The 15,534-nt window shown below is 41.9% G+C and overlaps 1 protein-coding gene across 2 annotated transcripts in view; it reads right to left on the bottom strand.

Annotated features, from left to right (window-relative positions):
- Positions 1 to 1,137: 1,137 nt before the first annotated feature.
- Positions 1,138 to 15,534, bottom strand: part of LOC106568707 (collagen alpha-3(IV) chain) — a 72,915-nt gene continuing 58,518 nt past the window's right edge. For both annotated transcript variants that reach the window (XM_014139282.2, XM_014139281.2), the window contains 19 exons: positions 15,281 to 15,415; positions 14,909 to 15,007; positions 8,364 to 8,459; positions 8,005 to 8,144; positions 7,686 to 7,812; positions 7,512 to 7,592; positions 7,283 to 7,381; positions 7,118 to 7,165; positions 6,764 to 6,937; positions 6,147 to 6,277; positions 5,923 to 5,995; positions 5,262 to 5,336; positions 4,926 to 5,051; positions 4,580 to 4,675; positions 4,276 to 4,485; positions 3,299 to 3,476; positions 2,970 to 3,084; positions 2,164 to 2,336; positions 1,138 to 1,575 (listed from right to left, as the gene is read on the bottom strand). In XM_014139282.2, coding sequence (XP_013994757.2) covers positions 1,494 to 1,575; positions 2,164 to 2,336; positions 2,970 to 3,084; positions 3,299 to 3,476; positions 4,276 to 4,485; positions 4,580 to 4,675; positions 4,926 to 5,051; positions 5,262 to 5,336; positions 5,923 to 5,995; positions 6,147 to 6,277; positions 6,764 to 6,937; positions 7,118 to 7,165; positions 7,283 to 7,381; positions 7,512 to 7,592; positions 7,686 to 7,812; positions 8,005 to 8,144; positions 8,364 to 8,459; positions 14,909 to 15,007; positions 15,281 to 15,415 — 2,258 coding nt within the window. In that variant the 3' untranslated portion in view covers positions 1,138 to 1,493. The remainder of the gene's footprint in view (positions 1,576 to 2,163; positions 2,337 to 2,969; positions 3,085 to 3,298; positions 3,477 to 4,275; positions 4,486 to 4,579; positions 4,676 to 4,925; positions 5,052 to 5,261; positions 5,337 to 5,922; positions 5,996 to 6,146; positions 6,278 to 6,763; positions 6,938 to 7,117; positions 7,166 to 7,282; positions 7,382 to 7,511; positions 7,593 to 7,685; positions 7,813 to 8,004; positions 8,145 to 8,363; positions 8,460 to 14,908; positions 15,008 to 15,280; positions 15,416 to 15,534) is intronic.

Genomic DNA, 15,534 nt, shown 5'->3' with positions numbered 1-15,534 from the left:
AAATAAGCAATGTTATTATTAGAATATGTAATATGCATAAATATTCAAGGACTTTTTTGTCGCAGTGTACAAACTTAACCTGAACAGGAATGACATTTACTCCAACCGATGGTCTGAAAGAAGTACCTGAAAGCCACACTTCCAGTAAGCCACGTCTTCAATGTTCTGTTAGGCTGCCACCTCTACAATATGTGATTAAAAAGGGGGGAAAAAATAGAACCCCTCCATCACAAAAAGGTTCCGGTTTGAAAACATACACAAGGGTTCCTCAAGGAACCTTTTTGAACGGGAAAGGTTCCAACAGTGTGGCAATTTTTAGAACCCCAAAAAGGTTCTTCCAGGCACCTTTACTTCTATGAGTGTATAGCTTCAAAATATGGCTAAAACTAGAATGTTGATATCAGTGATGCATCCATAGCTCTGTCTATTCATTTGAGAGTGGTTACATTTATCCAGGCCCATCCCTCAGCTTTTTACCAAAACAGAGCTGGGGTGACCGCTTTGTTATGGTTTCAATTAAGGATTCTAGCTTTAACGACATACTGTAATTATCTCAGTCTGAATTACATATTTTATGTCAGTCTGAATGACAGTGTTATGAAGTCAAGTATATTTCCTGTGTCATTAACCACACCAATCAAGCTACTGTCTGAATACCCCCATATGGAGGTAATGAGTAGTCTCTCTGGTCAGCCATGTATGTTGGACTTGGTACCAGACATGGGTTAAAATAGTATTAGACAGTTTCAAAAAACTTAATTGAGCTTGTCTGGTAAAATCGAACTGATGGAATAGTCCCAAAAGTGCAAACCCTGCCATCTGGCAGTCCAGGCAGGCTCTACCACTCTCAGCTAAAGTCATTTCAAAGAAAACCAATGCTATTTGAACCAAGGTCTGTTGGATACCATGTGTGGTGGCCTGTGGTGGTAGTGTATTACCCTGCATACAGCCTCAGTCAGTGCAAAATGAACCGTTACTTTGATGGGATTTTAACAATAATGGGATAATAATCATATTGTAATGTCTTTATAATGAGGTGTTCTTTCAGACATACTCTAACCACACAGTTCCTTAGAAACATGGCTGATGGCTGAGGACAAGGTGATCGCGCACAAAAACAATCAAAACCGCTCCACATCCGGAGTGAGGGTAGCACTTTATTTTACAGTATAGAAAATAACAAGGTAATGTTATGGTCATTTCACATCAATAACATATGCATTACTTATTTGGGATTCATTAAAACAAGCACTACTAAGCACCATTCAATACCAGGTAGTTACAAAGTGTTGGGAATTCTTGAAGAAAATACCAGAAAGTACCTGTTGTTAGCAAATAAACTCCTATTAAATAATAGTGGAAACAGTACCATAAAATAAAGTGCTACTGACCACTGACCTACACTACCTGTCATCCCCATAGGCCAGTCAATCTCCTTAGACCCTCCTCTCGATGGTAATTTACCCAACTCTTGTTCCGGCCCCTGGCAATGTTCAATAGGGTTTCCTGCAGACGCGGCAGCGACTGATGACATTCTCTAGAAGACGTCCCTTCACAGTCTGGGGCACAGGCTTACTGCAAGGGATGAGATCAAAGAAGAGGAGTTTAGTATGGTGTATAGGTAAGGCCAGACAGAACCTATAGAGGCAGAATTACCTAAACTACCCTAAAAGTATTAGAATGATATTTAACACTGTCACAAAACATAAATAACTAGTTGATAAAAGACAATGCTGTACAGGCATTGAAAAGAAAACATCCCCGTATGTGGCCAAGTCAAGTCAAATCAAGCTTTATTTATACAACATACTTCAGACATGGAATGCAACACAATCTGCATGACAGGATAAAACGAACGAGAACAATGAAAATAAAAACAGAAATATTTACTACACAACAAACATAAGAGGATAAAAAAACGAAAGAATAACAATAAAAACTGAACTACTACTGAAAAGCAAAGCTAAAAAAGAGCACTCAAAATAAAGCTTGATTTGAACAGTATAGTATTGTATACAGTGGGAAAAAAAATGGTGGCTAAACGCTAATCACCGTTCGCGGTGAATAAAGTAACGCTCCCTATATCTTCTATGCATTTCTTTTACTACACCACTGATCGTATTGTATAGACACTGAATCGATCTCTGATGTGATGATTCTAACCTGAACATGCGATTCGGGTCGAGTGAGGCCAGCCAGTAGCTGTAGGAGTCTGGGAAGTAGTTGCAGGTTCCCCGGCCGTGGCACTCGATGAAGGGGACCTGGCGGAAGTGTTCCAGGCACGAGCCTGGGGAGACTAGCGGCTGCCCCGACCCCTCAGCACCCGCACCCGTTTGCTGGGAAGAAGAGAGAGGAGGAGCAATGGGGGTATGGAAAGGAGGAGAGGAGTATAGAAAACAAGCAGAGATGAGGAGAAAGGGACAGAGGATAGAGATGACACGATGAAGGGCAGGATGGGGCAGAAGATGAGGAGGAGAGAAGTATAGAGAAGGTAAAGTAGAGTAAGTTACACTGAGTTTTGAATTATGTCACAATGGAGTGTGCAACATTATGCTCCTACTATGATGTTTAATTTGCAGCATTATCATTCATATCAATATCATTCAACCACAAATCCAGATGTGCAAAGCTGATACAGACAATACCCAAGGCGACTCAAAGCTGTAATCGCCGTCAAAGGTGCTTCTACAAAGTATTGACTCAGGGGTGTGAATATTTATGTAAATGTATATTTATGTATTTCATTTTCAATAAATGTGCAAACATTTCTAAAAACGTGATTTCACTTTGTCATTATGGGGTATTGTGTGTAGATGGGTGAGAGAAAAATAATGATTTAATCTGTTTTGAATTCAGGCTGTAACACAACAAAATGTTGAATAAGTCAAGTGGCATGGATGCTTTCTGAAGGCACTGCAGGTACAGATATTAAACAGTATCTCGATATAACATATGGAGCAGGTTGTTACCATGACAAAGGAGTATCCAGTCCAGAGGGATTCCCAGTCACGAGGACAGTCTGGGGTCTGGGTGGTCTGGCTGTGGATGGCGATGGCATTGGAGCTGCCCTCACACACTGAACACCTAAATCACATACCACCAACAAGTGTAGCGTAGAGTCATTTCTGTGCAACATGTTAAAATGTGTTCCAAAATAAAGAGTGCAAACTGTAGAAACCCTGTATTTTATTAGCCTGCAAGTATGTGTGTGTAAGCTTGCACGTGTGACTGCGCACGTGTGACTGCTTGCGTGCGTGCATGTGTGTGTGTGTGTGTCCCTCCTCCCAGGGCTGTGTACCTGCTGATGTAGCTCCCTATCTCATCTCCTCTGATTAGGTCCATGCTGCGCGGCATGGGCTTCTCCGTCGACAGCCAATAGGAGTAGTCGTTGCGGGCGGCGTAGCGACAGGTGTTGTCCGTGTCACAGAACAGGAAGGGCATGGTGGAGAAACGTGGTAGGCAGCTGCCCATGGAGCCTGGGGGGGACAGTGGTGAGGTCATCAAAGACAGACAATGTCAAATTAACAGGAAAAGTAAGAGCACCGAGTTAACATGACAGTTTTAGAAACTAATTTGCTCAATCCCAAATCGACCTGTACCCTCTAGATCTGAGATGATTGGATGAGTTAGGTATTAACCAACATGGTATTAGCCCCACACTGCCTTTTGATATGCTTTGTAAGAATTTCACCATATTGTTAACTTACACCTATTCATGGGTTGCATGTTTCGTCACAATATTGTTTTGAACTTTCGTTTTTGGCTGATGCCCGACTGAGCATTCTATTCAATACATCGTCTATGAGCGCTAATGAAGATTTCATCAAAATCTTGGCTTGGAAATACAATGACATTCAAAAGGAGGCAAATAATTAGTAGTAAAACATTTTGTCATCCCTAGCATCGCTAGCCTTTAAAAATTTTACAAACTTTGCTAGCTAATGACAACATTGTCATCTGTCTAAAGTAAATTTGATAACATGATAATGCTGCTTCCTACTAAATATTTGACTACTTTAGCAATGTCATTGTATTTCCAGGCACTATAGTGTAATTTAGACACTCTGCCCAGAATGACTGGGCTTATCATGACTTTAGAGCACCACTGTTGCGCCGCTGGCAGAGGTCAGCTTGAGAACATTCAGACCAATGGCACCGCCGAGTGACGGCGGTGCAACCTATGAATACAACCGCTCTGCGTTTGGTGAGTGTTTTGTGTTGAGCAGTGTGTGTGTGTGCCTCATTAGTATTAATGTGTGTCTCCATGCTCTTTACCTAGGTCTTGTCCGTGGGCTCTCTCATTGCCATTGATGAAGAGCAGAGAGTATCCAGAGTAGATGAGGGTGGTACCTCTGGGGCAGTCAGGCACTCTGATCGTCTGGCTGTGTCGGGCCAGCAGGAAACTGTCAGCCAGGCCTGCCGTGCTGGAGCCCCACGGGCCACGAGAACCCTTCTGACCCGGAGACCCTTGGTAGCCCACCGGCCCTGCCAGAGCAAAAACACTTAGATAAAAGACATGTTTTCCAACTGTTCGCCTCATGTTCAACAAGATCACTGCCACACACATTTATATAAATACCTGTCCGTCCTGGTGATCCCTTGTCTCCCTTGCGTCCAGGGAACCCAGGCAGGCCTGGAGGGCTGTGTCCATGCTGACCCTTAGGGCCTGTGGGGCCTGGCAGTGAGAGGGAAAACTTGTTTTTGGCAAGCAATTTAGTTAGCCAAAGCTAAAGTAAGAGCTATTGAGACCCATTGTGCTAATGTTAGCATGCCAGTCACCACAGGCTAAGACATGGCATAGGTTGCATTCACTCCTTCCCATAGACATTTTCATTAGTAAGAAAGAATATGATATTTGGTTGAAGTGAATCATGGTTGGCCTGACCATGTGGCTTGTAGTTGTAGATGATAAAAGGATACTGAACCTGCAAATCCTGGCCGTCCTGGCGGCCCAATTGGACCTGGAAATCCTTGGTTCCCGGGGTGACCAAGTCGGCCTGGATCCCCTTGATGGAATCTCACTTGTCCAGACACGTCAAGTCCTGGACGACCTGTAGATGTGCATGAAAAAAACCTTTGATTCGTTTTTGACTAACCACTTGAGAATAAATTCTGCTCAAGATACCGTTGAGAGTTAGGATGCGTTGATGAATTCAATATTGACCCAGGGTTTTCAGTGTTGAATTTTCAGTGTTAAATGTACAGATTTCAGTGTTAAATGTTGAGTTGTTAGTGTTTAATGTTGAGTGTTAAATATTGACCTGGTGGTCCTGGCCAGCCTTTGGCCCCATTTGGTCCTTTCGTGCCGGGGTTATAACTAGGATCACCCGTCTCACCTAAAACAACACAGTTCATCAAGATACACTCAATCACCAACTGCACCACACACATGGTTGGGTAAGGTTACTTTCAAAATGTAATACTTCACAGTTACAAGCACACGTCCAAAATTGTAATCAGTAATCATAACTTTTGGATTACACAAACTCAGTAACTTAATCAAATTACTTTTTGGATTACTTTCCCCTTAAGATGCATTAGAAGAAGGCCAAAAGGATCCATCAAACACATTTGGTGTCATCATAGTGGTATCAGACTTGTGGTCAAAATATCTCAATTGAAACAAACCAAACACATTTCCTACACACACATCACACACTATCTAGCTTGTCATAACTAAAAAACCTAGGGATGACGTTTTGATGGCTACAACACATGGCACACATTAACAGGAGGCACAGGAGTTTTTCCAGAGCATGTGACCTTACTAGGGGAAACTCTTTGCCTTAGAACTAGAACCCAGAGTTCTTCATGGTCAGGATAAACTCCTGGCCACACTCAATACTATGGTGTAATGACAGATTTGTTTTTGTAAATAAAAAATTACAATGCAGAGGATTGCTGTCGATGTAATAAGATTACCGGGGAATCCTGGGGGTCCAGGGTGACCTGGGTCACCTATTGGTCCTGGAGGTCCAGGGATGGCTCTTGGTCCCTAGGGGGTAGAAAGCAATTCAAGCACTAATTCAAGACTTCAAATTATACATATAATTACTTATAACACCTATATTTTCCAGTGTTCAAGGGATATTCCAAAACGTAAACAACATTTAGTTGGTCTTGTACTCTTCAATGGAGTGACTCACCCATGGCCCTGGAAGCCCTGGGTCCCCTCTGGGCCCGTCAAAGCCTCTGCCCCCTGGAGAGCCTGTGTCTCCCCTGTCCCCTTTATATCCATAACCTCCAGACCCTGGCTGTCCCCGTGGACCCTGTTGCCCTGCAGACAGAAAGACGCAAAATGTGTCATAATTTCAGTCAGAGGCAAGTTTTGGTAGAGCAGCATTCAGGGCCGGTGGGAATAAGGGAGAGGTTGAGTTAGAGTCAGAGATAGAGTTTGACTTACTAAGTCATAACTATTGAGTTTTGGTTAGTCAGGAGGAATAAGAGTTTGAAGAGTTTGAATGAGTGAGTTAAAACTAACCAATAGTGTGAGTGAATCAGGGACAGTTGTTCATAATGAGTCTGAACCTAGTCATTGACTGAGAAGCACTTCATTCTCTGTACTGTCCAGAAGTAGGCTTAATCTGTGTCTGGGAATCCGGCCTATAGACTATAGGCCTACAGAGTCAAGGATAGAGGTTGAATTTGATTCAAGGGGAGAGTTTGTGTCAGCACAACTGACACGGTTTCAATTAGATTCAGGTATGGAGCTAATCAGTGACAGAGTTAGTGTTCAAAGCCACGAAGAACAGCGCGTCCTCACCAGGGCTTCCAGGTCTGCCATGAGGACCAGTGTTTCCTTTCAGCCCTTTGAGACAAACGGCTCCAAGCCCCGGCTCACCACGAGGACCTTGGGGTCCTTCAATGCCTTGGTCTCCAGTAAACCCTGGGGGCCCCAAAATGGTGGGGCCAGGAAAACCCACATCTCCCTTTGGACCTATAGGGAAACAGAAAACAAACCATTTTAGCCATGAACGGAACCGATAATAACTTAAATCAAGTATATTACAGAACCAATTCTAATTAATAACATGAGTTTAGCCGATAACAAATCCAATGTTGAGCCAGTGGTACATGTCTGAAGGTATAGGAATGATGTCATCAGTCTGAGACTCACCTGGCTGTCCATTCTCTCCACGTAGGCCAGGAGTCAACCCCACAATCACTAGAGAGAGCACAGAAGATATATTATATCCACAAAATGTCAAATTATTACATATGCATGGGGCAAGAAGTATAGATATAAACACAACGCAAGTTGAAGTCAAGGTGTCTGTCTTACATGTCTCTCCCTTCTGACCAGCAGGTCCAGGAATGCCATCGCTCCCCTGGTTACCTTTAGGACCACAGGGACCAGGAGGGCCAGGTAACCCTGGTTGTCCTATGAAAGAGGATATGGTCAGACACCCCAAAAACATATACACACAAGTCATAGAGACATAAAAATATACACATACTTTATTTTCATTGATATACAGTATTTCCTGAATAAACCTTAGTGATGTTCTGACCTGGAGCTCCATATGACGGAGTGGGTCCTGGGGGGCCTGGAGGACCATCGGTACCAGGTGGCCCTGCAGGACCTAGGGGTCCTGGATCACAGAAAGAAAGATGGAAAGAAAGAAAACATCATCCTCATGATCATCTATCATAACTATCATTACTAGTATTTCAGTGGTAGTAACCATGATGTCCATGATGTCCTGGGTCTCCATTGGCTCCAGTGGGCCCTTGGGAGCCTGGACGACCTGCGCAACCAGGAGAGCCTCTCTCTCCCTTGGAACCATGGCTGTTAGACAAGGCTGGCTCGCCCTAAAGAGAAGGCGGGAGGAAGGGGGAGAGAAAGAGAAAGAGAAGAGACAGAGAGAGAGAAGGGTGTTATCAGAGCCAGGTAACAGTCACCTTGGTGTTTAAATGGTATCTGTAGTTTTACAGTATTGTGTTGCACAGTGGCAGTGATTTACATTGCTGGTAATAGACTGTGGTTCTGTTTGTTGAACACACCTTTTGTCCAGGTGGTCCTAGGCGGCCTGGTTGAGCATAACTGGGCTCTCCTTTAGTTCCTTTAGGCCCGTATGGACCGGGTCTACCATCTTGTCCCAGGCCTCCATGGTAACCCAGAACTCCCTTTATTCCATGGGGACCTAAGAGATCACATAGACACAACTCAATAAGAACAGTAAGAAAATAATGAATTGGCTTTTAATTCATTTGAACCATTTTCAGTATGATATCATAAGCTGGTATGCGATGCAGTATGCCAAGCATACAAGAATACCTTTTGTTGTGATTGTGTGTGAGTGAGTGTGTGTGTGCGTGCACATCTGTGAGTGTGTGTGTCATTGTGTGTGTGTGTTAGTTGCCTGGTAAACCCATGCTCCCAATATCTCCCCTGGGTCCAGATGGGCCTGGTCCTCCTACTGAATATAGGTCATCGGCTCCACGATCACCTGGGGGACCTAACGTACATACGTCATTAGTGTCCTTGCTAAATGTTTTAAAAAACTCTAGAAATCTGACATACTCTTGTTAGAAATCATACTAAAACAGTTACTACTATTACAACTACTACTACTGAAGTCACTACCAATTAAATGACTACTGCAGTCATTGCCACTTCCACAGCAAATGTTGTTTAACCCCACTAACATTTATTTCACAAGTATAAATATACCAAGACAAGCAAGCACACACATTTTATTTAGAAAATGTCCTTTTCTATTTTTCAGGAGAAAGGTAATAATGAGTTAAGTGCACATTGCACAGTCATCCTTCTACTTTGTTTAACCACTGGTATCAGCAGTGTGATTTATTCATCTTAAGTAATTCTTAAGATTATTAAGCTAATTTTAAATTATTATTTAACAAAATTTTACCCTTGAAATGTATCCGGTTAAACTCGGTTCTTGTACTTTATGGTTCCGGTGTGTTCATTAGCATGTAGTATAGCTGAACTCTGTGTGAACTCTTGTTGATGGTTCTGACTTCTGAAAATCAGGTTCCGGACAGTTACCACTCCCACTTGCTCCTTGATCGATAGAGTGACTACCACCTTGATTGATAGCGTGCCGCTCCTTGTGCTGAGTCTACATACAGGAGGTTGAGTGTGTGTCTGTAATGCTGAACTTTGCTTTACCTCTGGGCACCGCTGTACTATTGATTATGTTATAAATATTTTTTAATTTAGTGCGTTTTTAAAATGTATTACATTGTGTGAACAGCGTGTGCAATTTCAATCTTGCCCACCTGCCATCTTGTTCACAATGGAAATAAGCCTTCAGACTTTATCCTGTTTTTACCCTCGATAATATTTAATGTATGCAATGTTGTCTCCGACTGGAGCAGCCTACTACTTTTAATTATAAAATAAAATAGATCAATTATTCAATCAAATCTAAAACTATGCCCAGGCTCCACACGTGTCTCCTTACTTCATCCTGCAAACAGCTTATCATATGGATCAAAGGCATGCAAAAGTAGAAGAATGATTGTGCAGTGTACATATAACTCATTACCTTTGTCCTCAGTTGAGCCAATATAAATTAACCTCTACTGTAAAGGTCTGGTGATATCATTGAGAGCAGAGCATGTGAGTGGAGTTGAGCGGTTGGAAATCCTGCTCACCGCTCTGGTGCTCCATGTCCTTTCCTACTCTCTGCTAAAAACCACTCCGTGCTCACAGGGGGGGAAAAAAGTCCCTCTCCAAATTCGCTCCACTCATTAAAATCACAATTTAACCAACATCTGTCTATTTTTGTGACTACCTGGACCTACCAACTGGTTTTTAAGTATTGAAACCAAACCATATGGATTTGAATGACAAGTATTCGAATACACATGAAAAGGTGAATGTAAGAAGCAAACATCATTTCAAATAGGCTACATGTCATATTACAGCATATAAACACTCTAAATAGGTCAGAAACCAGACGGAGCCTAAGGAACCAAAAATTATTATTTAGGCTATATTATTTCAATTATTTCAAGGCTATAGCCTACAAAAAAATACATTGTGAAGCATTTGTTTAGTGCGATATAATAGGCTGGTAGGGACATAAAATGCCCATCATTTAAATAACATTTTCGTTGTATTAAATCATTATAGTCCATAAATTGCGCATATAGGCTGTGACTTACTTTTAGAATTAAATACAAATTCAATGAAAAATGACTTATTCTTGCCTTTGAATTCATTTTTTGAAAGCATTTTCAGAAACACGAGTTTGGCCAGTCTGTGGCTTCAGGCTCATTCTATGGTGCCTGGAGAGCCGGCCAGCAGTGGAGAATATCCTCTCCTCACATGCAGAGCCACTGGTGATGCTTAACACCCTTATACATACACACACACACACACACACACACACACACACACACACACACACACACACACACACACACACACACACACACACACACACACACACACACATACATACATACATACATACATACATACATACATACATACATACACTACCTTTCAAAAGTTTGGGGTCACTTAGAAATGTCCTTGTTTTTGAAAGAAAAGCACACTTTTTGTCCATTAAAATAATATAAAATTGATCAGAAATACAGTGTAGACATTGCTAATGTTGTAAATGACTGCTGTAGCTGGAAATGGCAGATTTCTATGGAATATCTACATATGCGTACAGAGGACCATTATCAGCAGCCATCACTCCTGTGTTCCAATGGCACGTTGTGTTAGCTAATCCAAGTCTATCATTTTAAAAGGCTAATTGATCATTAGAAAAGCCTTTTGCAATTATGTTAGCACAGCTGAAAACTGTTGTCCTGATTAAAGAAGCAATACAACTGGCCTTCTTTAGACTAGTTGAGTATCTGGAGCATCAGCATTTGTGGGTTTGATTACAGGCTCAAAATGACCAGAAATAAATAACTTTCTTCTGAAACTCGTCAGTCTATTCTTGTTCTGAGAAATGAAGGCTATTCCATTCGAGAAATTGCCAAGAAACTGAAGATCTCGTAGTGTACTACTCCCTTCACAGAACAGTGTGAACTGGCTCTAACCACAATAGAAAGAGGAGTGGGAGGCCCCGGTGCACAACTGAGCAAGAGGACAAGTACATTAGAGTGTCTAGTTTGAGAAACAGACGCCTCACAAGTCCACAACTGGCAGCTTCATGAAATAGCACCTGCAAAACCCCAGTCTCAACGTCAACAGTGAAAAGGCGACTCAGGGATGCTGGCCTCCTAGGCAGTGTTGTAAAGAAAGAAGAAAAAGCCATATCTCAGACTGGCGAATGAAAATAAAATATTAAGATGGGCAAAATAACACAGACACTGGACAGAGGAACTCTGCCTAGAAGGCCAGCATCCCAGAATAGCTTCATTTCTCAGAACAAGAATAGACTGACGAGTTTCATTAGAAAGTTTTTTGTTTCTGGCCATTTTGAGCCTGTATTCGAACCTACAAATGCTGATGCTCCAGATACTCAACTAGTCTAAAGAAGGACAGTTTTATTGCTTCTTTAAATTGTTGGGGCTAGGGGGCAGTATTTGCACGGCCGGATAAAAAACGTACTCGATTTAAACTGGTTACTACTCTTGCCCAGAAACGAGAATATGCATATAATTTGTAGATTTGGATAGAAAACACTCTAAAGTTTCTAAAACTGTTTGAATGGTGTCTGTTAGTATAACAGAACTCATATGGCAGGCCACAACCTGAGAAGATTCCATACAGGAAGTGCCCTGTCTGACCATTTGTTATCCTTCTGTTGCATCTCTATCGAAAATACAGCATCTCTGCTGTAACGTGACATTTTCTAAGGCTTCCATTGGCTCTCAGAAGGTGCCAGAAAGTGGAATGACGTGTCTCCTGTCTCTGGGAGAAGAACAGCAGGAGTATTTGTTAGTGGTCAGGCTGGGAACAGTGACACTGGAGATGCGCGTTCATGAGAATTCTCAAATTTTTTCTTTCAGCCTTTGAATGAATACAACGTCGCCCGGTTGGAATATTATCGCTATTTTACAAGAAAAATATCATACATTTTTTTATTTTTTTTAAAATTTTGACATGCTTCGAAGTACGGTAATGGAATATTTTGATATTTTTTGTCACGAAATGCGCTCGCGCGTCACCCTTCGGATAGTGACTTGAACGCACGAACAAAACGGAGCTATTTGGATATAACTATGGATTATTTGGAACCAAAACAACATGTTGTTGTTGAAGTAGAAGTCCTGGGAGTGCATTCTGACGAAGAACAGCAAAGGTAATCCAATTTTTCTTATAGTAAATCTGAGTTTGGTGAGGGCCAAACTTGGTGGGTGTCAAATTAGCTAGCCGTGATGGCCGGGCTATGTACTCAGAATATTGCAAAATGTACTTTCGCCGAAAAGCTATTTTAAAATCTGACACCGCGATTGCATAAAGGAGTTCTGTATCTATAATTCTTAAAATAATTGTTATGTATTTTGTGAACGTTAATCGTGAGTAATTTAGTAAATTCACCGGAAGTTTGCGGTGGGTATGCTAGTTCTGAACATCACATGCTAATGTAAAAAGCTGGTTTTTGATATAAATATGAACTTGATTGAACAAAACATGCATGTATTGTATAACATAATGTCCTAGGAGTGTCATCTGATGAAGATCATCAAAGGTTAGTGCTGCATTTAACTGTGGTTTTGGTTTTTGTGACATATATGCTTGCTTTGAAAATGGCTGTGTGATTATTTTTGGCAAGGTACTCTCCTGACATAATCTAATGTTTTGCTTTCGCTGTAAAGCCTTTTTGAAATCGGACAATGTGGTTAGATTAACGAGAGTCTTGTCTTTAAAATGGTGTAAAAAATTTATATGTTTGAGAAATTGAGGTTATAGCATTTTTGAGGTATTTGTATTTCGCGCCATGCGATTCCACTGGCTGTTGACTAGGTACCTAGCCCAGGGAAGTTAAATCAGCACAACAGTTTTCAGTTGTGCTAACATGATTGCAAATACGTTTTCTAATGATCAATAAGCCTTTTAAAATGATAAACTTGGATTAGCTAACACAACGTGCCATTGGAACACAGGAGTGATGGTTGCTGATAATGGGTCTCTGTACGCCTATGTAGATATTCCATATTAACAATGTCTACACTGTATTTCTGATCAATCTGATGTTATTTAATGGACTATTTTTTTAAAGCTTTTCTTTCAAAAACAAGGACATTTCTAAATAACCCCAATCTTTAGAACGGTAGTGCATATACAGTGGAGGAAAAAAGTATTTGATCCCCTGCTGATTTTGTATGTTTGCCCACTGACAAAGAAAGGATCAGTCTATAATTTTAATGGTAGGTTTATTTGAACAGTGAGAGACAGAATAACAACAAAAATATTTTAAAAAACGCATGTCAAAAATGTTATAAATTGATTTGCATTTTAATGAGGGAAATTAGTATTTGACCCCCTCTCAATCAGAAAAATGTCTGGCTCCCAGGTGTCTTTTATACAGGTAACGAGCTGAGATTAGGAGCACACTCTTAAAGGGAGTGCTCCTAACCGCAGCTTGTTACCTGTAAAAAAGACACATGTTCACAGACGCAATCAATCAGATTCCAAACTCTCCACCATGGCCAAGACCAAAGAGCTCTCCAAGGATGTCAGGGACAAGATTGTAAGGCTGGAATGGGCTACAAGACCATTGCCAAGCAGCTTGGTGAGAAGGTGACAACATTTGGTGTGATTATTCGCAAATGGAAGAAACACAAAAGAACTGTCAATATCCCTCGGCCTGGGGCTCCATGCAAGATCTCACCTCGTGGGGTTGCAATGATTATGAGAACGGTAAGGAATCAGCCCAGAACTACACGGGAGGATCTTGTCAATGATCTCAAGGCAGCTGGGACCATTGTCACCAAGAAAACAATTGGTAACACACTACGCCGTGAAGGACTGAAATCCTGCAACGCCCGCAAGGTCCCCCTGCTCAAGAATACATATACATGCCCGTCTGAATTTTGCCAATGAACATCTGAATGATTCAGAGGACAACTGGTGAAAGTGTTGTGGTCAGATGAGACCAAAATGGAGCTCTTTGGCATCAACTCAACTCGCCGTGTTTGGAGGAGGAGGAATGCTGCCTATGACCCCAAGAACACCATCTCCACCATCAAACATGGAGGTGGAAACATTATGCTTTGGGGGTGTTTTTCTGCTAAGGGGACAGGACAACTTCACCGCATCATTTGACGGGGCCATGTACTGTCAAATCTTGGGTGAGAACCTCCTTCCCTCAGCCAGGGCATTGAAAATGGGTCGTGGATGGGTATTCCATCATGACAATGACCCAAAACACACGGCCAAGGCAACAAAGGAGTAGCTCAAGAAGAAGCACATTAAGGTCCTGGAGTGGCCTAGCCAGTCTCCAGACCTTAATCCCATAGAAAATCTGTGGAGGGAGCTGAAGGTTCGAGTTGCCAAACTCGAGCCTCGAAACCTTAATGACTTGGAGAAGATCTGCAAAGAGGAGTGGGACAAAATCCCTCCTGAGATGTGTGCAAACCTGGTGGCCAACTACAAGAAACGTCTGACCTCTGTGATTGCCAACAAGGGATTTGCCACCAAGTACTAAGTCATGTTTTGCAGAGGGGTCAAATACTTATTTCCCTCATTAAAATGGAAATCATTTTATAACATTTTTGACATGCGTTTTTCTGGATTTTTGTTGTTGTTATTCTGTCTCTCACTGTTCATTTAAACCTACCATTAAAATTATAGACTGATTATTTTTTTGGAAGTGGGCAAACGTACAAAATCAGCAGGGGATCAAATACTTTTTTCCCCCACTGTATAGGTAGGCCTAATGGTTTTTAGGCAAAATAACCCAATCAAAACAGTCACCACCACAAAGCAGGACATGTCCTTTTCACACGCTCGCGCGCGTGCACACACCTCTAGGCCCATGTTTTCCTGGGTCACCATCCCTCCCATCAATGCCTTTTGGTCCAGGATATCCAGGGTCTCCTCTTGCACCAGAAAAACCAAGCAGACCTATTGTACAACAGATAATCCACATTAAATGACCATATTACTCACAATATTTGATTACATGTTTTGGTCCGTGATTCAAATGGAACCTGTCATAGTATTTTTTTGCACAGTGTCCTTATGTATTTGCACTCTGACAACTGGAAACATCTGCCCACTGTACCGGTGAGCTGAGTATACCTCATTGTAGTAGTAGAAGTAGCTTTTTACACAAACGGCATAAATACTGCATTGTGGGTTTGATTGAATTGATCGCAGAGTCTCTATGGTGCTCACCAAGCTTTCCAGGGTCCCCTGGGAGCCCATATAAGTCTGTGATAGGTGCTGGTCCAGAAGGGCCTGGGGTTCCATTGTCCCCCACAGGGCCTGGTACACCTCTATGGCCTTTATCCCCATCACGGCCATCCGACCCTGCCCAGAAACACACAGCATAATAATCCTTATACTGTATATCAGCATCATCATTATCACCTTTATCATCATTGTGTTTTACAGTATATATTGTACTTGTGAGTGTGCATGAGTGTGCG

The sequence above is a fragment of the Salmo salar genome, chromosome ssa14 (assembly GCF_905237065.1).
Source record: "Salmo salar chromosome ssa14, Ssal_v3.1, whole genome shotgun sequence".
NCBI lineage: Eukaryota > Metazoa > Chordata > Actinopteri > Salmoniformes > Salmonidae > Salmo > Salmo salar.
This window is presented reverse-complemented; position numbering and strand designations above follow the sequence as displayed.